The 20,616-nt window shown below is 55.1% G+C and overlaps 2 protein-coding genes across 4 annotated transcripts in view; one reads left to right on the forward strand and one right to left on the reverse strand.

The window, feature by feature from the left end:
• Nucleotides 1-20,616, reverse strand: part of LIMK1 (LIM domain kinase 1) — a 317,283-nt gene that overhangs the window by 285,029 nt on the left and 11,638 nt on the right. The gene's annotated exons all lie outside the window — the stretch shown is intronic.
• On the forward strand, nucleotides 3,522-20,331 carry STX1A (syntaxin 1A). Of its 3 annotated transcripts, none has more exons than XM_081131774.1 (10): nucleotides 3,522-3,612; nucleotides 11,493-11,570; nucleotides 11,912-12,011; nucleotides 14,657-14,731; nucleotides 15,467-15,540; nucleotides 15,637-15,745; nucleotides 15,874-15,947; nucleotides 16,769-16,906; nucleotides 18,504-18,614; nucleotides 18,932-20,331. In XM_081131774.1, the coding sequence occupies exons 1-10, from the start codon at nucleotides 3,583-3,585 to the stop codon at nucleotides 19,007-19,009; spliced, it is 867 nt and encodes a 288-aa protein (XP_080987900.1). In that variant the 5' UTR covers nucleotides 3,522-3,582; the 3' UTR covers nucleotides 19,010-20,331. The 3 variants fall into 3 exon arrangements, 2 of the variants coding, with proteins under 2 accessions (XP_080987900.1, XP_080987899.1); XR_013998416.1 differs by having other exon boundaries at nucleotides 3,551-3,612; nucleotides 18,421-18,614; XM_081131773.1 differs by lacking the exon at nucleotides 18,932-20,331 and having other exon boundaries at nucleotides 3,551-3,612; nucleotides 18,504-18,848.

Here is a 20,616-nt window from a genome sequence, read left to right on the forward strand (position 1 = left end):
CTGGACACCACAGCAGCCTGCTACATCCAGCTGTCCATGCTGCTACACAGGGGCCTGGTCCCTTGCTTTGAGAGACTTCCATGCTGGCCACTTCCAGCCTGGACCTCTTCCATGAATTCCAGACTCATATGGGCAGTGGCCTACTTGCCCTCCCCATTGGGAAGTCTAATGTGCAACTCAAATTTAATAGGTCCAAACCCCAAATCCTGATTTACCCCCACCTTCAACCTGCTCCTCCAGTTCTTTCTCCCACCTGTGAAAATGCAACACCATCTTTCCAGGTGTTCAGGCAAAACCCTTGACTCTCTCAGTTGGCTCTACCTTTAAAATGTATCCAGAATATGACCACTTCTCACCATTACCACTGCCATCACCTTTGTCCCAGCCACCTGCAATATTGCAACAACTTCCTAAGTGATGTCCCTGCTTCCGAGTCCCCTTCGGTCTCTCCTCCACCCAGCAGTCAGAGTAATCCTGTTAAAGCCTAGGGTGGATCCTGTCCCTCCTCAGCTCAAAACCCTCCTGCGGCTCCCACCCCAGTCAGAGAGTAAAAGCCAAAGGACACCATCACTTACAAAGCCCCTCCCTCTACTTCTCTGACTAGCTCCTCTGAGCTCTTCCTCACCCACTGTGCTCCAAGCATCCTTGCCTTCTTGCTGTTTCTCCAACATGCTCCCTGCGCATGGGCATTGCACTTAATGTTCCGTCTGCCCAGAATGCTTTCCCCCAGAGACATGCGTGGCTCACTCCCTCACCCCTTTCAGATGTTTACTCAAATACCACCATCTCAGGCCTCCTTGACCATCTCATTTAAAATTGGAATGCCCCTGGGGAGGGGAAAGGAACGGGGGGGGGGGAAAACGGGTCATTGGGGAGAAAAAGGGACATCTGTAATACTTTAAACAAAAATTAAAAAGTAATAATAATAAAATAAAATTGGAATGCCCACCTTGTGCTGGCCTGGTAGCTCAGTTGGTTAGAGCATCGTCCCGATACACCAAGGTGGTGGGTTTGTTCCCGTCAGGGCACATACAAGAAGCAACCAATGAGTGCATAAATAAGTGGAACAACAAATCATTGTCTCTCTCTCTCTCTCTCTCCCTCTCTAAAGTTTATAGTGGTACTTTGGTTTTCCAACATCTCTGTTGACGAACATTTTGGTTTACAAACACCGTAAACCTGGAAGGAAATGCTTCGGTTTTCCAACACGCCTCAGAAGTCGAACATGCCCCACGGCTTCTGATGAGGGCAAGATCCTGAGGTCCAGCTGTCAGCTGTGGATCCCTCAGGTTTCGTATGTTTCAGAACTCAGTCTTCCAGAGCAGATAACATTCGAAAACCGAGGTACCACTGTAAACAAAAATTTTTAAAAATAAAATAAAGTTGGAATTCCCACCTCAAACGCAGCACCCCTTACCCCTTCTTTCCTACTTTATCTTCTCCATAGTATATTATCACCATTATATGTTATTTACTTATTTATTTGTTTGTTTATTTTGTTTATCATTTTTTCCCCCTACTAGAATGTGGACTCTATGAGGACAAGGACTTTTGTCTGTCTTGTTTTCTGCCAAGTCCCCAACATCTAGAACAATCAGCACATAGTAAATGCTCAATACGTTTTTATTAAAGGAATGATTGCCTCCTCCTCGTCTGCAAAATATAATTTAACATTCAAGGCCTCACTCCCTCACCTCCTACCCACGCCTCATTCTCATACCTAAGCAGTTCTTGAAATGTTCCCCCACCCCAGTGTCTTGGCACACTCCTTCCTCTGTTCAGGAAGCCTGCACCACTCCCTGCTGCAGTCCCACTCCTCCAACACCCAGCTCAAACATCACCACCTCTGGGAAGCCACCCTGGATCTCCACATATTGAAACCATGTCTGTCTCTCCCGCTACACTAGGAGCACATCAGTTACAGAACAGTGGCCCCAGAGCATGGTTTCCAAGGTAATATTTGATGAATGAATAAATGATTGAATGAGGATAAGACGTATATCAGAAAGGTAGAGTTTAAGGTGAAGGACGCGTGTTCATTCTTTATTCATTTTCCATGTTATCATTTAATGTGCATTTCAGTAAGTGATGCTTGGCATGACACCTAGGCTCTCTGAGGGCAGGAGCTGTGTCCCCCCTTCTTGCCCTCTCCCCACATGGCCAGACACTGGGCTCTGAGGTGGTGTACCCCAGAGCCCAATGTCTGGCCATGTAACCCACCCCACTGAACTATGCTGCACACAGGAAAGCACTCTGGACCAGGAGTCAGGCAGCACCTTCTCTGCCATTTGTTCTCTGTAACCCTGAGCAAGTCCCTCTAGCAGGTGAGTCCTGGTTTTGCATCTGTCAAATGGGCACCACCAAAAAAGGGCGGGGCACCACCAATGCTTATTCTGTGGGACACTCAAGGTTTGGACAACTGGAAGGGGTGTGGCTACCTCTCATGCCAGGCCACTTCTGAGCTACTTTTGGGCCCTATTTTCCATTGATAACTGGAACAGTGTCTCTAGCCTGTCTACCAGCCAGCTAACCTGTGCCCACAGTCTGGGACAAGTGCCAGGCCTGGACACATTGGGCAGCAGGGGGTTGGCCCAACTCCAGAGAAACACCTTGGCAGCCCTGGGAAAGGGAAGGGGGTGTGCTTGGCTTGAGGTCAAGAGGGTATGGGCCAGGTCACAGAGGGGACAGCTGGAGGTGTGTGTGTGTGACTGCTGTCTCTACAAGATGCTGGCAGGGACCAGAAAAGGAGCATCTGCTACTGACTAGCCACCACCCACCACCCCTCTACGGTACTGCTAAGATCTTCCCTTTAGTGCCAGAGGGAGCTGGGTCCCAGCTTCTAGATAGGAATGGGGAGCTCCAGGCTTGGGGCTGGGGCTCAGGGTTGGGGATGCAGGGATGGGGGAAGGAGAGGGAGTATAACTTAGATCTCTCTTTCCCAAAGACAGACAGTTTCTGGTATCCTGCCGGGAGTGAAAACTAAAGGAAAAGGGGTGGCCATCCAGCATCGGGACGGAGAACTGAGAAATTATGGGGAGAGAGGGGGTCAGAGCCTGAGGCTATGTGAGAGGATGGGGAAGAGTGACGAGCAGAGGCTCAAAGGCTGGAACTCCGGAGGAGGTTTTTGGAGGCGGGTGCTGGAGGGTCCAAGCAATGAAATCAAGGGGAGGGGGAGTCCAAGCTCCAGCCCGGGGATGTGAGAGAGTCTGGGGATAAAGATCCAGCGTCCAGAATGAGGCTGAGGGTCTGAGTGGAGGGAGGGCTGGGCAAGGGAGGGAGCAGGGGCTCTGGGGCCCGCTCCCGGCAGGGGATACGCGTCAAGAACGCGGGGGGACGTGGTCCTGGGGCTTCGACCCAACCAAGGACCTTGTCGGGGTTGGGGGCAAGGCGCCGCACCGCCAGGACCCACTCCAGGCCGGGCCTCGCGCGGCGGGGCGGCCGCTGGGCGGGGCCGGGCTGGGGGCTGGGCCGGGGTCCCGGGGGCCGGGGCGGGGCCGGGCCCGCGCTGCGCAGCCGCGGGGCGGCCGCCGCGCATGCGGGACTCACCAGGCTGCAGCCGGCGCCGCGGCCACTCCCGGGAGCATGAAGGACCGAACCCAGGAGCTCCGCACGGTGAGTCCGGCCCCCGCGCGCCGCCGCCCGCCGCCCGTCCCGCGCGCCGGCCACTCCTCGCCCGGCTCCGGTGGTCACCCGGGCGGCAGCCTCCGCGTCCCCGACCCGGGCGGGAGAGAGCGTGGCGGGACCGGGAACCCCGACCCCTCGAAGGGTCCCACCCCTCCGACTTCCTCGGGGTCACGGTCTGGCATGAGCTCGGCCCCGTTGACCCGCGGGCTGCCGGATAGAGTCCGGGGTCCTAGGTAAACTTTTGGGTGCCTCCTTGTTTGCGGCGGGTGGTCGGAGAGGTATTAATCGGAGATCGGTGGCAGGACGGAAAAGCCTGACCTCTCGCCCGGCCCGCGGAGCAAGTCCGGTCTCCGTCCTACACGGCGCCTGGTCACCGACCCCCTGTTCCCGCTCTGGTGTGGACACGGGGGGCCGCGGAGGGAAGGGCCCCGAGCGGTCCCCTGCCTGGAGCCCCGCGGCGAGGTGCGCTGCGGAAACCGGGCGGTCGGGCGGGGCCGGGCTCCGTGGCGGGCTCTGGCTCGCCCCCCCCCCCATCACCTCTCATCACCTCTCATCACCTGTAGCTCCCGTCACTTGTGGCTCCCCACCGGGTCGCGATTGGGATCTGCTGCCCGCCTGGGTGCGGGAGGGGTCAGACCCGCCCCCGGTCCGCCTTCACGGCTTCCGGGCGGCCCGCCACAGCATTTCCAGACCTTTCCGGGGTTCTCTGGCCCCATTCAGACCTGGACCTGTTTTCCACCTGTGTCTCAGAGGCCCCCGGGTGTGGCTCCTGGGGTGGGGTTTGAGGGAGTGGGAGGATTCGCAGAGGTTCTGAGTAAGAGCCCACCCCCTCCCAGCTCTGACAGAGCCCCTGCCCCTAACGGAGACCCCTGCCGCCTGCTCCTCGTCAGCCCCGCTCACTCCCCTGGCTTCTCCCTTTTAGCAAGACGTTTGCACCTCTGTCCTTAGGAATGGCAAGCCCGCAGGCCTGTGGGGGAGCAGTGAAGAAAAGAAAGCCTGCCTGCCCTTAGCTCTAGACCTGGTTGAGTTGTGTCTGGTCCCCTGGCTGACCATCCTGCTGCTAGGCCCTGCCCACTGTTCTCTGGGGGAGCTGTAGCTCAATGGCTCCCCAGAACTCTACCCTGCTGCCCACCCTGGAGCCAGAGACCTAAGTTCCCTCATAGGGAAAGTCTCAAGCATCCTTGGGGCTTTTGACCCCATGGCTTGTCCTCACTGCCCAGAGGCTCCCTGTATTTGTGTCTCCCACATTATACTAGTCTTATCCTCCAGGCAGCTTGGGGCTGGGACCGGTACATTCCTGCCTCCATTTCCCCATTGCTGTGGCTGCCAGCCCCCACCCTACCCATCAGATCTGTGTTATTCCTGGATGAGTGCCTAGCTCCCAGAGTAGTAAACCCCAGGAGGTTCCAAAGGAAGAAGATGGTCCCTCATGTCCTATGTGGCGTCTAAACACTTCCCTGCCAGCCCTTGTGGTTGCCCTCAAGTTTCCTGTGCTGCGTTGTCAGAAAGTTATCTTTGCATTGAATGGTCTTGTGGTGCATCTGCTGATATTTGAGCACCTGGTAGCTCAGGCAATAGTATATGTGGGAACCAATGGTCAGAGGGAACAGAGCCCTCTACATCTGACTGCACCTCTGGCTCTTCAGCCTTTATACCCTCTGCTGAAGGGGAAACTGTGGCACAAGAGAGCAAGTGGCTTACCTCGTAGATCAAGAGGGATAGTAGAAAGGGGCTTTGCCTAGTCCTGAAGACAGGCAGACTTAGGCCTGCCTGGGACTGGGTGACCCCCAGGAAAGCTTGAGTTGTAGGGAGCTCGAACTCAGGTCTGTTGCTCTGGTATGTGTCTCTGTGACCCCTCCTAACCCTCCTAACCCTCCTGCCCCACCTCTCCCCAACATTAGCCCAGGTGGGCCCTTAGATGGCAAGGCCTGGTTTCTATGTGAATCAATTGAGGCTTCCTCTCCAGACCCCAGCTCTCAGGTGTTCTGAGCCCTCTCAGGTGTTCAGGAGGCTGCCATACTCATTGCTGGGAGGCATGCTCCTTAGGGGTTTGTAGCGGCCTCGATGGGGTGCTGGCAGGAACCCACAGTGCTGGGGTGGAACAGGTAGTCTGGGGACTGCCATTCCAAGTTTCCCTCTGGGCCTCAAGGTCCCATCTATGAAGTGGAGATAGGAATACCCAGAACCCAGATTTTCAGGGCAAGAGGGGTAGTCACAGATCTCCTGACTCTGACTCCATATTTGAGGGAGACCTTAAATTCCAGGGGTTAGACTTTTCAGACCAGAATCCCCAGGAACCAAGAGGCCAGTACTGACTGGGCTGGACACAGGTGGTGCTTGGGACAGCAACTTGCACCACCCCCAAACCTCCTTCCTCCCTGCTCCTCCCCCTTCCGCACCCATTGCTACCTCATTTGGAAGGAAGCCCGGCAAAGGGAGCTTATTTATAAAAGTCACACTTGATGAAGGAGCTGGCACATTTCCTCAGCTCTCTGCAGGCCAGGTTCAGCCCTCCAGCCTTCTCCAGTCCCCTCCTCTCATACGGGCCAGTGTGGGGGCTCAACACTATAGGCAGCCCTCAGAAATCAGAAAGGCAACTGGAGGCTTAAGAGGGGGCAAAGACTAGCCCAGAGTAACATAACCTGGGACTTTTGAGGCAAGGTGCCTCAGGCAGCCCTGCCTGGTATGCAGCTGCCTCATTCCCCCAGGTGGAAGGCCTTCCTATTTCCTTTCTTAGAATTTCTTGGAGCTGATTGATCCCTCCCTGGGCCCAGAACACTGTTATCTACATGCTGAGTTGTGTGGGACACAAGGGACCTGTTGTAGGAGCCAGAGGACAGAGGGAGGAGGGAGAGTTTCATTGGCCAGACCTGGAAAGAAGCCTTCCTGGAAGAAGAGGACTTGGGGTGACTCAGGAGGAGGAGTTTGATTTGAATGGGAAGAGATTGGTGGTCCAAAAGGAGGGACCAGAGTGAGGAAATGGAGAGAGGTGGGAATGCCCAACCAAGAGAGAATGATGGGTGGTCATGACACCTGGTCTAGAGTGGGCCCAGCCCACTGGAACAGCTGGGGAAGGCCTGGATGGAAAACCCAGTGTCTTCCTTTGCCCACCAGTTTCCCTTTTCTCTCTCACTGCTGGGAAGAGACTAGAGGTCCTAGAGCAACAACAGGAAGGTTTGTGCAGGCCCAGGGTGGTGTCTTCCACCTTCTCTCCAATTACCTCCTTGGGGGTTCCCAAAAGAAACAATGTATTTGAGCACATTTTCATCTGGGATGCAGCTGGAATATTTACGGACTATCTAGTCCAACCTTCTATCTTACAAATTGGAAAACTGGGGTCCAGAAAGGGACAGGGGTTTATCCATGGTCACACAGCATCTGGGGGCAGAGCCCAGCCCCTTTCCATTGCCTGAAGCTGCCACCCTGATAGACCCTGATAAGAGCAGAGATCTGATGGAGGAGGGAACACACAGGATGGGGAGAGGGCGAAGCAATCAGATTGGAGAGTCCTCTTTCCTGGACACCCAGCTTGGCCTCACACACCCTACTGGGCTCTGGACCTCTCTCCTCTAGTGATACTGACTTTTGATTAGTCATAAAAAAGAAGGGGAAAAAAATAGCCCTTGAGGCAGACAACAGCAACTCCTACTCGGTAGGAATGAATCAACCCTGCTGGCTGGCCTGCCGCCATCCCTGGGGACTGGCCTGCAGGCGCCTCTTGGAGGAATCAAACTCTAGTTTCCTGGAATCCTGGAGCCTCTGCCAGGCGAGACCACCAGGCCTGCCTGGCCTCCACTAGGGGAAGCTTAGGGCTTCCTGTTAGTGATTCTAGTGTGATCTTCTCTTCCTGAAGGTTGCTGTGGTGAGGGCAATCCCCCCTCCCACCCTGCCTGGTTTTTATTCCTTGTTGCTCATGCTGAAGGTGCTGAGACTGGAGCTGAGATGCCAGCTGGTCAGAAAAGAGGGAGACCAGACCAGCAGTTCTCAATCCTGAGGGGCCTCACCAGCTTTACCGCCATAAATTCTGATTTGATCTCTCTGGAGTAGGATGCTGAAAGCTGTTTTTGTCAAATCCCCCCCCGAAGGGATGCTGGTGCTGGATCAGGATTGAGAACCACTGTAGGATGAACAGAAAACACCAGGATAAATAGAATGTTAGTTGGATGTGAGAGAAGGAGGAAGAGTGTAGTTGTCTCCCAGTTTCTGACTTGAGGACATCTTGGGAACAGGGTTCTAAGCAGGGGGTTTCAGAAGAGGGGGTTCAGGAAAAAGGGGAAGAGACTAGTTTTGGCCAGGTGGCAGGCAGGATGCTTACATGATGTCTGGGTGGGTTGATCCAGAGGACGTTTGAACCTTCAAGCTTTTAATTGCGCCATGGCTCTGGCTGCCACTTCCATACAGAAGCCTCCCAAGTCCCCAGTTCCAACCCAGCCCTCTTTCCAGAGCTGTGACTGCCACTCAGAGAGGACTGGTGGATTTCCAAGTTTGGAGCTCTAATCATTCAACAGATATCTAGATATCCACTTTTTATGTGTATGATATTCACTGTGGCCAGCCCAGGACACTAGGAAGATGGCATGCCAGCCTAGTTCCTAGTTCCTTCTTCCTTTTGGTAAGGAGCATGTGTCTGGATTGGGGGCAGGGAGGTAGTGGTGCTGGCATCCTACATCCTTGTCATTTATTCAATGCCAGTGAGAACTGATTAGGGGTGTGAGTTAATCTGGAGGACATCTCTACAAAGGTGCTACAGGGCTGTGGCCTAGATGTGGATGAGGTTGCAGGGGGCAACACATTCACGAGCGATCAGATTCTAGAGCTAGAACAAGGATCAGAACAAATGAAGAAATTAAACAAAAAAGTTCCTTCACTGCGCCCAAAATCCAGCCAAGAAGACAGTGATAGAGAAGAGCTTACTTTCCTTGGCAAGAAGTACTATAGGATCACTTATGTGATCTTTGGCTGCATTAACAGAGGTAAAATATGTAGCAAGAGGGAGGGGATGGGCCAGCTCTTTGGCATTGCTCAGACCACAATCAGCAGCAGGTTCCGTTTGCATCCTGTACTACAGGGGAAGACAGAGGCCAGGCTGAACAAGTCAGGGGCAGGAGCTACAATTTAGGGTCCCTGGGAAGGATCTGAAGGGGAGGGAATGGTGAACTTGAAAATAAAAACCTAAGTAGGATATGGATGCTGCCTTCAGATTTCTGTCAGGGCCATCCAAGGGAGAGGGCACCAACAGGTTCTTTATGGCCTAGGTCCAAACCACAGGAAAAGGAGGGACTTTCTAACAATTGGGGCTGCCCAAGATGGGCAGAGCTGCCTGGGGAAGCAAATGAGCTCACCATCATAGGAAGTGTGCAAGCTGAGGCTGGAAGCTGGAGCCAAAAGACTTTTCAGATCCCTTAGAGCCTAAGAGTCTGTGGCTGTAACTCCAGTAGGGATGCGGATAGGGAGTGGGGAACCAGAGGAGCTAGATACTCACCCAAGGGAGCTCGGGAAGGCTTCTGGAAGGAGGTTGCATCTAAGGATGAGGAGAATGTTAGCATCATGGAATCAGCATCCCAGGCAGAGGGAACTGCTTATGAAAGCAGGGAGGACAGTGGGTGGATTATAAGAGGTAGGGAGTCCGGCATAGCTGGAGTGTGATTTCAGGCTGGGGCAGTGAGGTGAAGAGGAGGGTGGGGGTGAAGAGGAGGGTAGGACTTAGTAAGAAAGAGTCCCCTTGGAGCATCCCCTCAAGGTTTTGCTTGGAGCCCCCGCTGGTTTGACCAAAGCTGCAAGGTCAGGTTCTAAACCCTCCAGTTAGTTGTCTTTGGGGCCAATCTGAATGCCCCAACCTGGGTGCCCCAGTCAGACCCTGGCCCAGAATGTTCCATTCCACAGCTCTACTCTCATAGATGGAGAGCCTGGAGGAGGGCTCTCCTGCCAACCTCCTACTGGAGAAACTACCCAAGTCCACCCTTCAGTCCTCTGGGAATGCTGTGGAGGTAGCAGGTCAGCGTTAGCTGGACATCTAAAGATGAGTCCCAGAGAGGGGCACCAGCCCAGATCCCGAGTGTCTCTGGCAATGACTCTCATCTCTGGTGACTCAGGTGCTCTTGTCTTTGGCCCTAGCTGGTCACTATTTCTGGGAAAGGAGCTGGGAAACTCTTCTTCTACCCCTCTGAGTCCACCCATCCTTCTCTTGGCACCAGAAGAACAGAGAGGGCAGGGTACTGAATGGCAGGAGTTCCTAGGGTTACTTGCCAACCTTGCAAGCTGCCCAGGAAGGGGAACTGGGCTTTTCCAGGCTGTACTCTGCCTCAGTTTCCCTAAGGAGTGCTCCTCTGGCTCAACTCCTGGTTGGGGGGTGGTCTAAAAGTGTGGAAATGGCTCCAAGATTCCCAGTTTATGGGGGGGCTTGGTGAGGGAAGGGGGACCACCTGCTAGCAGCTGCAGGCACTTTTGGAAGCCAGGATTTATTTTAGCTGCTGGGGGAGGAGGTGTGATTTCTTGATGAGAGGGGCCCCTCTAAGCTGTCTCCATAAAGCTCCTAGCCAAGCCCCACTTTGGTGGGGTAATGGGACCCCGAGAGCCCTAGGGGCACAGCCCTTTACAACATGCTGTGCTTCCCCATCCTTCCTCAGCCCTCCTTCCCTGCAGCCAGGTATCTCTGTCCCCATTTTGTAGAGAAGAAATAGACCCACAGGGTAAGTCTCTCAGCTTCCCTATCCCCCCCCGACCTCTATCCTGGGCCCTGATGTAAGGGAATGTGGAGGTGAGGGCCAGTGCCTAGCCAGCCAGTGCCTCCTCCCCTTGGGGCATTGAGAAATGAAGAGGCATGACTGAGCCAGAGAACCCCAGTCTTAGTGAGGGGTGACAGTCCTGCCATGGGTATCCTGGCTTGGCTGTGGAGAGGGACCTTGGCCTTGCCAGCAGAGTGGGCTGACCATGGCCAAGTCAAGGTGTAGGGTGGACAGTAATGAGCATGGCCAGCATGCTGGGAAGTCAGGTGTAACTCCCCCACCCCGTGATGAGGGTGGCTTTTGTCCAGTTGCTCCTGGGGCAGCAGAGTGGAGCCTACACTTGTGGCTGAGGCCTAAGGCAGGCCCCACCAAGTGGTAACATGACTGGCCTCTTGTACCTTCTGGGGCCAGCTCTTGGCCTGTAAAGAAAGAGGGTCAAGGCCCCATGTCAAGACTGACCAGGAGAGAAAGGATCCTAAGAAGACTGAGTGGGTAAAGCTGGCACCTGGCAGAGCCCCGTACAAGGAAGTCTCTCTCTCAGGAGTGTCTAGGGCGCTGTGGGGATCGCCTTGTGTCTGAGCCATCCAGCCTTTTGGGAGGTGTTGGCATGCTCAGGCCGGAACAGTCCAGGCCTCCACTTCCAGAGCCCTACCTGGAAAGAGAGCTTGGGAACTCCTAGCCAGGAGAGTAGACAACTCTGGCTTCTAGGTGGCTTGTCTCAGGCAAGGTCTGGGAGTTAGGGCCAATGGCCTATGGACCAAGCCCTGAGGTTTTCTTGCTCAGCCAATGGAAGGGCCCCCGAGCAGCACCCTAGAGTGAGGGAGGTTCTGGGAAGACCCCAGTCCTGTGGGGAAGGGGCAGGTAACTGGGCAGGAGGAGTCCCTGGCCTGGAGACTTGGCCCTGTCACCAACTTACTGGCAAGGCCCCTCTCCTTATGCTGGGTCACCAGGGATCTTTCAGGTATCACCATGCCTGGGAGCTGAGGACACAGCCAGGCTTTGTCCCTGCCAAGAGGACAGGGGAATGGTTGGGGCCCTGGTCCTGCAACTGCAAGCCTGATATCTAGGGATGCCGGGCAGTTTGGGGTGCCAGGTCCAGTAGTCCAACCACAGGTACGCTCATGTGTTTATACCCCCATGCAGGCCAAGGACAGCGATGACGACGACGATGTCACTGTCACTGTGGACCGAGACCGCTTCATGGATGAGTTCTTCGAACAGGTGGGAGCCAGCACACCCAACCTCTCCCCATACATTGGCAGGCCTCGGGTGACCACATCTCAACTTTGAGCCAGGCCTTGCACTTACACACCTGTTCCTGGCTCAGCAGCTCTCAGGCACCAATTAATGAAGCTATTTTGAGAGTGCATAGATGAGCTCAGAGGGGAGCAAAGCCTCCTCACCCCAGTCTAGTAGGACCTTGGAGCAGCCAACCCCACCACCACTGGAAATCTGGCCCAACCTGGCCCTGAGCCTGATTTCTGGCCCCACTCTGGACAAGCCATGGACCCAAGAAGCCCCATCCCTGGATTTTCTCCTGATCACCTGGCCTTGTTCCACAGGTAGAGGAGATCCGAGGCTTCATTGACAAGATCTCTGAGAATGTGGAGGAGGTGAAGCGGAAGCACAGCGCCATCCTGGCCTCCCCTAACCCTGATGAGAGTGAGTATCTAGGTGTGAGGGGTGGGTTTTAGGCCCCATAGGCCTCTAGGAAGGCGCTGCTGCCTGGCCAGGTTGGGGAGGGCTTTGTGGGAGCCTCAGGAAACACAGTTATCCCAGGCCCAGCATAGGGGGTTCAGTGCTCAGTATCACACGCTGGAATCAGGTCTCCTACAAAGACTTGTGTGGTGGGAGGGGCAGCCCTCCTCAGACTTGGGTAGGGTCAGGCAGCCAGCCTGTCCTCCCTAGGTAAACTGACTTTTTTACAAAGGCCCTGGGCTGGCTACAGCCCTGGGACTCTGGGAGGAAGGCAAGGAGGGAGGGAGCTTACTCTGATGAATAGGAGGCCTCTCAGCCCGGCCCCTCCCTTTCCCTTGCCTCCCTGGGGAGCAGATGGCAGCTCTGAAGTGGCAATGCTGTAGGAGGGCAAGCTGGCCAAGCAGGCAGAGCTTCCGGAAAGAGCTGGCAGCCTTGACATCTGGCCACTGGTACCCTGGAGGCAAGCATTCTCAGGGCTCCAGGAAGTCACCTCTCTCCCTCTGCACAGGGAGCCTGTTTGTGTCTGCATTCCACTCTGTCCCCAGACAGGTCTCCCTGACCTGGCTGTCACAGTGTCTGTTGAGGTGTTGATTACTACACTATTATGTGCCAGGCTGACAACATGCAGGCTAGAGATCCCCTCCCCTGGAGGGAGCTCACCCTCAGCCCCAGGGGGCAGTGACGGGCCAGGGCTCACAGCCTGCCACCCAGGCACTCAGGGCTTGTTTTCAGTTTCATCTCCAGCACTGCCTCCCTATCCATGGCCCCTCGCCCTCAGGCATCCTCAAGCACCGAGAAAAAAATCTCTTCACAGTCCCAAAGTGAGCTTGAACCCAAGGCCAATGCCCACTAACCAAGCCTCGTGCCAGGCCCTTGGAAGGCAAATGAATCATCTGGGAGCCTGGGTGACTGTCCCACAAAGGGGTACAAAGGAAAGGGGAACCACCCAAAGCTGGGCATACATCCAGAGCAGTCATCATGCTTTGCTCCTTTCCCCAAAGGCTTGTTTGGGACGGCAGCATGTGACATGATTTGTCTATGTGCTCATGTGTATCTGGTTGTCAGTGGTGGGTCACTGCTGGTGAGAAGGGGGCTGATTGTGGGACAGGAACTATAAATAGCTGGAGATTTGGCCTCTCACTTGCTGGAAGGTGGGGTGGCTTGGGGTGATGAGCTGCCTATCTCTTCCCCGGGCTCCCTTGTGCTGCCTTCGGCACTTCTCCCCATATCACACAGCAGCAACCAGTTCAGAATTGCTACCTGCGAGCTGAGCAGTTAGGAGGTCGCTGAGGTGAGCTGAGTAAAGCAAAGGGTCCTAGGGCAAAGGCAAGGAGGGTTGAAGAGGAGTCACAAGGAAAGATAGAAGTGGGGCGGGGGATGACTTTCCTGGGCTGAGGCTTGCTCTGCTTCATGTAAGGGCTGCCATCCGGACTGGGCTATTTTGGGTCTGAGCTAAAAAGGCTGAGACGTTAGAGCATCTGGTAACCAAGTTTTCCTTTGTTCATACCAAAGAGGCTTCCTCCTCCAAGTCCCCTTCGTCGTGTCCCCCTGCAGGACTCCACCTCACTCATATTCCACTTGGGAGTGGCCTCACCTGATCCTTCGCTATAAACGCCCCTCCCCAATCCCCTATAGAAGAAGCCCCAGTCCTGGAAGCAAACAGAGAGTAGATGAGAAAGGTTGCAGCCAGGAGCTCAGTTGTGGTTTCTCTGGGAGGTGGGGTCTGGGGGCACTGCCCTGAGGCTGGCGTGCTGCCAGGACCCATTTCTCCACCAAGCACCCCAGAGGAAAGCAGCTATCTTGCCCCCCTTTGCCAACTAATCTCTCACAGGGAGTGGGGTAAGATGGGCACCCTCATGGCCTCTGCCAGTTTTAGGGAGATAGTTCCAGTTGGAACAAGGGCCAGAAACACCAGCTACTGACTTCCCTCAACTTCACCCTCTCATAGGCCCAGGTGCCTGCTACCTCTAGGTCCAACTATGCTACCCACCTCTTTGAAGTTCTTCCCCACCCAGGCCAGGTGCCTCCTGCCCCTGTCCATCCACTGGGCACTCAGCACCTGTCCTCCACTGAGCTCAGCACCTGGGGAGGGGGGCTTTGTGAATAGAACAAGGTCTGCCCCTCCCAAGATGCTTGATGTAGGGGGAGCTGGTTTCTGCCTCCCTGGTCCCTGGTCGCCCACTGGCTGGATGGATGCTCACCCCCCTGAGCGACCAGGTAATGCTAGGTGAGCCCACACCCCCCCACCTTCAGCTCAGGCAAGTATCAAGTAAATGCTCCCCAGTGCCAACTCCAGCATCACCAGCTGCTCTACAATTATTTCTGCCTTAAATTTAGACCCATCTGTTATCTGCAGGGGGTAGGGGAGCCAGCAAAAGAAGAAGGGAGGCTCCTTGGAAGGCAGCACAACAGGGGGTGAGGCTGCAGCTGGTGTGTCCCTGGCCTAGGATTGGAGGGGCAGGCAGAGCCTTAGCCAAGGAAGAGGGAAGACCCAGGATCCAGGGTCTATCCAGGGCCCCACCTTGGTGGGCCCCCTTTACAGGAGGCTGAGCCTAAACATTGGCATGGGGGAACCCAGGGTGTCTACCCCCGCCATTCTTCCTCCCCAGAGACAAAGGAGGAGCTGGAGGAACTCATGTCCGACATAAAGAAGACAGCAAACAAAGTGCGCTCAAAGTTGAAGAGTGAGTCTGGGCTCCAGCCTTGTCTAAGGTGGGGGGCATTCCAAGCCTGCTTCTTCCACGCAGCCCACAGGGTTTCATCAACTTTGAGGGGGTACATTGGGTCTTGCTTTCCTTTATGAGGCTGCCATCTTGTGCCATTCATTCAACAGCTACCTTGCAGGCCTGTTTGTGCCAGGCTATGGTCTGGGCTTTGGGACATATGCCTGAGGTTTTGTCTAGGGAGTGCTCCAATCTGGGCACTGTCCCCCACTTCACCTAAAGAGGGTTAGAGGACTGGCCAGCACTGCCTGGTTCTACACAGAGCCTCCATGTGTTTGTGTGAGCATAGATGTGCATGCCCAGAATGCACAGGCAACCACCTGGCCCTCCCCACTCTGGACATGGCCCCATGTTGGGTGTACAACCTTCCTGAGCAAAGAGACAGCATGGGTCTGAGCCACCAGGTTAATATATAGTAGGAGCTCACACGTACAGAGCTTGGTATGTGCCTGAGGCCTCACAAGTGGGTGTGCATATGTGCACACGTGTACACATGCATCATGCCTAGAAGGGCCCTTGTTGGCTCCTCCTCCATCAGTGCTTGGCTCTCCCTTTTCCTCTGTTTCCCATGTGACCCCATTTACAGGCCATACAAATCTCCCCAGGGGAGTTCCTAAGACAGATCCTGGGTGTGTGGGTTGGGGGTCATTGGTGAATGGCGGAAGATTATGGCTCAGCAGCCATCTGTTCCCCCAGGCATTGAGCAGAGCATCGAGCAGGAGGAAGGCCTGAACCGCTCATCCGCTGACCTGAGGATCAGGAAGACGCAGGTGGGGGCTAGGCCTCTGGGTGGGCAGTTGGCCTCTGAGGCTCTCGGGCCATGTGGGGCTGGGCCTGATACCTGTACCCCCATCTCGGACCCCCAGCACTCCACACTGTCTCGGAAGTTTGTGGAGGTCATGTCTGAGTACAATGCCACACAGTGTGACTACAGGGAGCGCTGCAAGGGCCGGATCCAGAGGCAGCTGGAGATCAGTAAGCTGAGGGGGTGGGGCTTGGGCTCAGGAATGGAGCCAGAGGGTGGGGGCAAGGCTGAAGTACTGGACGAGGCTGCTGCTAAACTCCCTGGGGAGGGCTACACTCAATGTGACCCCTGCTTGCAGCTGGCCGGACCACGACCAGTGAGGAGCTGGAGGATATGCTAGAGAGTGGGAACCCAGCCATCTTTGCCTCTGGGGTAAGTGTGGACCCCACCCTTCCCATAGGGACCCCTCCTACCAGGACCCCTCCCACCATGACCCTGGAGTGCTTGATATGGGCAGTATTTGGACACAGCCACCTTGTGAGGCAGTTTTTAGAGAAGGACAAATCTCAGGGAGAGGAGGGGACTAGGTTGAGGTCACATAAATGTTAGTGGCAAAGGTATCCTGGTTCCTCTCAATTGAATCCACTTCCTTGCTACCCCTGCCCATTTCACCACCAGCTTGGGCCTCCTTCCATCCTCAGGATCTTTTTCCCCTCCTAGAAGACACAGTGCCCTAGGCCATCTCTAAGTTCAGTTGAAGCTCAGTGCTCTGCTGACCTGGGGGCTTCCTGAAGAAGGTGGCATACAAGTAGGGAGTTTGGGAGTGCGGGTTCTAGGAGGAGAAAATGGGGGACAGCTACATTCAGTGCAGGAGGAAGAACAGGAAAGGGGACGGGAGAAAGGAGGTTTAAGTCCTGGGTCTGTGGGGCAGTCATCTTGGGCTCTGTACAACACTGGTGATAAAAGCTATCACTTAGCAGTTACCTTGCACAAGCACAGGTAGGGAGTGTTAACAGCCCCATGTTACAGGTAGGAAATCAGGTCTGAGAAGTTAGGTAACAGCTAGTAAGAGCTGAGCAGAAAGTGGGGGCAGTACTGCAGCTAAGGAAGAAGCCTCAGGCCCTCCTTCCAGAACATTCTTCGCAGGCTACTGCCCATCCCAGCTGCCTTTGCAGTTGGTTTCCTGCTGTCCTGGTCCCCACTCCCACCCTTCAGCAAGTGCCTGGGTCCCAGCCCACTGCTCCCATCTCTAGATCATCATGGACTCCAGCATCTCCAAGCAGGCCCTGAGTGAGATTGAGACGCGGCACAGTGAGATCATTAAGCTAGAGAACAGCATCCGTGAGCTACACGACATGTTCATGGACATGGCCATGCTTGTGGAGAGCCAGGTGAGTGCCTGGGGCCCCACTGCCCTGCCCCTCAGCCCACAGTAGCACCCAGGGCTGCACTAACCCCCACCCTTTCTGCCCAACACGCTGCCCTGCCTGGGAGGGACCAAGTCTTCAGGTAACTACCTACCTGCTATTAAAATTGCCTCCAGGACTTCACTCACCTAAAGGGCCCTCTGCATGGCTCAGCCACCGGGCCCTAGTTGCTGCATGGCTCTGTTTGGCCCTCCAGGACCCCAGGCCCTGCATGGCCCTCCCCACCTTAACCTTTCTTATCCACTAGCTGTTTGTCATGTAGGCACTGTGAATGGGCATTTTTCTAGGAGCTGGAGATATAGCAGTGACCAGGAGAGCTGAGGGCCTGCTTCCTGGAGCTAATGTCTGTTGAAGGGTAGCACAAGTAAATGACAACTAGAGTATTTTCCAGTTGTGTCAAGTGCTCAAGAGATGTTAGAAGGCAGCATGGTGATAGAGCAGTGATTCCCAAACTTGAAAGTGCCCAAGAATCACTTGGAGGGCTTGTTTTCTTATAAGTTGTCCTGTTCCAATCCCCATTCCCAGAGATTAGTAGGTCTGGGTAGGAGCCCATGAATTTGCATTTCTAACGTGCTCAAGCATGATGCTGATGCTCCTAGTCCAAGGGTTACACTTGGAATACCATTTTGATATACATAGCACTGTGGAGGCCAGTTTGGATGGGGTGGCTAGAGAAGGCCTCTCTGAGGAAGTGGTGTTTGAGCTCTAGAGATATCCTGATATCCCAGAGAAGAATGAAGAGCTGGCCCAGGCAGAGGGACAGCAACACCATGGTCCTGACATATTTCAGGAATAGAAAGGTTCATGCAGCTGGGGGGGGGGGGGGGGGGCACGCAGGGCAGGGGGCGGTGGTATGTGTTAGAGATGAGGTAGACGGGGCCTTGGCAGGTGAAATCTCTTCTAGATTAGAGGGTCTTAAGTGTGGGAGTGGTGTGACCTGAATAAGGAAGCAAGGAGGTCATGAGGATGCTGCTGCTGCCATCCCAGTGAAAGATTATGGTGACATGGATGCCCATGGGAGTGGTGGTCCATTGTCAGCACACTGCTGCTGGGAATTTTTGGCAGCGTCATGGTCTGAGTGGCCTGTGCAGGCTGCATGGGACCAGACTGCAGCTCCCAAGAGGGCTGGGGGTGGGGTGGGGGGGAGGCTGTTCTTGAAGGCTGAAGATCAAATAGAGCTGGACAAAACCATCATGCCCAGGGAGGATGGAATGGGGGTGCTCACTGTGGCCACAGTCCAGCCCACCTACTCCTACCCTTGCCTTCCTCTGCCTGGCACTGTCCTCTGTTCTGCACCAGGTACTAGGTTTAGGGCCCCAGCTGAGCGTTCTTTGCATGGTCCCCACGCCCTTGGCTGAGACTGCATGGCCAGTTCCCTCCCCAGGATGGCTGTTCTACAGGGGAGGTGGGAGCTGCCAGGGGTGCCTGGCCTGCAGGGCACAGGTGAGAAGCTGTACTCACATTGCTTTTCTCTCCAGGGTACTTTCCTGAAGTCCTGCCTCAAGCCCCCTCCTGACCCTGAGGGTGGCTCTCTGGAGCTTGGGTACCCCTGGCCCTGCAGGGGGAAATGATTGACAGGATCGAGTACAATGTGGAGCAGTCAGTGGACTACGTGGAGCGGGCAGTGTCAGACACCAAAAAGGCTGTCAAGTACCAGAGCAAGGCACGCCGGGTCAGTAGCCCCATCTCCACAACCACGTTTCCTACACACCCATCAGTGATCACAGATCCCTCCTCTACCTCTATCCCACCTCTCAGCTCTTATTACAGCCTCACTCACCTCTCCCAGGTCTTCAGTGCCTCATTATAATCACTCTCAGACCCAATCCAGGTCATCACCTTTCCCCCATTCAGCCCCCCACTCTCTCCAGCCCTTAACCCTTATCACAGCCCCCCTCTCCAATAGCCCCAATCCCCTCAAAGCTCTGCTCAGACCCAACTGCTCCCATAATCTGACTGAGGCCTTTCCTTCCTGCTTCTCTGGTGCAGAAGAAGATCATGATCATCATCTGCTGTGTGGTTCTGGGTATTGTCATTGCCTCCATCTTTGGAGGTATCTTTGGATAGAAACTACCCCACCTGCCTCTCCACTCTGGATGGTCCACCCTAAGGAGGCTCCCTGGCTGCTGAATCCCTTCGGCTCAGAGACCCCTCCTTCCCATTTCCATACTGCTCCTTTCTTTGCCACGGGGCCCTCCATACCCACCCTGCCCTGAGCCGTCATGTGCATGATCTTTGTAACAATGTGCGTGTCTGTACAAAAAGAGGCAGAGGGGAGCCAGGCTGGGAAACAGCCAGCGGGGTGGGGATAGGTCAGCAAGGGACAGACTCAGGCCCTGGCCCAGGCTGTCTCACCCTTCCCAGGTAGCCATGCTCCTACTTCCTCTGCCTTCAGTAATCCCACTCTTAACCTGGGGTCTGCCCTCTCTGGGCATCAAGACTCTCTGGACCCCAACCTTGCCTCCTACTAACCCATCCATCTATCCTGTCCTCTCCAGCTGTCCCCCTAAGCCCAGCCCCCTGAGGGGTGGGGACCAGCTGGCCACATGGTGCTGCTTTTCAGGTTAGGGGAGGGGTGGCCCTGAGAGACAGCCCAGCTCTAAGCCTCTAATAGCCAGTCACTGCCAGGGAGGCTCAGGGTGCTGTGGTCAGGTGGCTTCTGGCCGTGTCAAGACCAGGCTCCCTCTCCTACCTAGGGGCAGAGTCCAATAGGTCTTTGGTTGCCTCAACCTCCCCACATTCCTAGAGCCCCAGGAGCAACCCCCCTGGGCTATGTCTGACCCCAGATAACATTCTGGAAGAGGCTGGCTGATGCCTGGTCTCCAGCCACCCTTGGAGGCTAGGGAGGCAGGCAGACCGGTCAGGCCAAGCTCACAGCCTGGGCCAGCCATTCTTCCCAGCAGGCCTTAGTCGGGTCCTCAAGCCATTGTGTGTTGCATGTTTGGGACAGTGGTCCCTGCTCTCTTGTGCTCTGGGAAGTCAGATGTTACTTAGGCCTGCAGTCACGTCCTGCCCTTGCTGTCCCCCACTGATGTGCCACATGAGTGTCAGGTATCTTGGATGCAGTATTCAGCAGCCAGTCAGGGAGGGGTACCTCCCTCCCCACCATCTCTGGGCTTCTCAAGTCAGAAACGTGCCCTCACTTCAAGACCCCTCTCTTCCTTGTTGACAGGCAAGGAGTGTGCATGCAAGTGCATGCATTAGGGGATGGGGCCATGTCTGAGCCCCACCTTCCCTCAGCTTTGCTCCTGTCCAGTGACTGTGACCACTGTCCGTGTTGCCTTCTTTAATGACTTCCCTCCCCTCCTTTACCCCTTCACCAAAGGTCTTGGTACAACCAGCTGCCCGTTTTGTGAAATTTTTATGTAGAATAAACATTTGTATCTGTACCATGCCTCTACTCTAGATTTCTTACTATTACAGTGTCATGGCCTTAGGACTTGGGGGGAATATGTGTGACAATACAGAGAAGGGGCTGAGAGTCAAAAGATCCCAGCCTCCTCTCTCAGCCTTTAACTCCAGCCTGTCTCAGCTCTTGCTCAATGCCTGATGTCTGTTCTATATTGAGAGCCCAGAACTTTCCTCAAGTCACTGGTGACAAGTGGATTCCCTCTCATCAGTGTTCTAGATGGTCCCCTATATACCCCAGCATAGGTAGGACTTGCTCTTCTGAC

This window comes from Miniopterus schreibersii, assembly GCF_964146895.1.
Source record: "Miniopterus schreibersii genome assembly, chromosome: 3".
NCBI lineage: Eukaryota > Metazoa > Chordata > Mammalia > Chiroptera > Miniopteridae > Miniopterus > Miniopterus schreibersii.

What these genes read in the sequence shown, in the direction of transcription:
- STX1A (XM_081131773.1), top strand. Translation starts at nt 3,583, where the DNA reads ATGAAGGACCGAACCCAGGAGCTCCGCACG. An exon ending in CTCCCCTAACCCTGATGAGA is followed by an intron (nt 12,012 to 14,656) that starts GTGAGTATCTAG and finishes CTTCCTCCCCAG; the next exon opens with AGACAAAGGAGGAGCTGGAG. An exon ending in CCATGCTTGTGGAGAGCCAG is followed by an intron (nt 16,907 to 18,503) that starts GTGAGTGCCTGG and finishes CTGGCCCTGCAG; the next exon opens with GGGGAAATGATTGACAGGAT.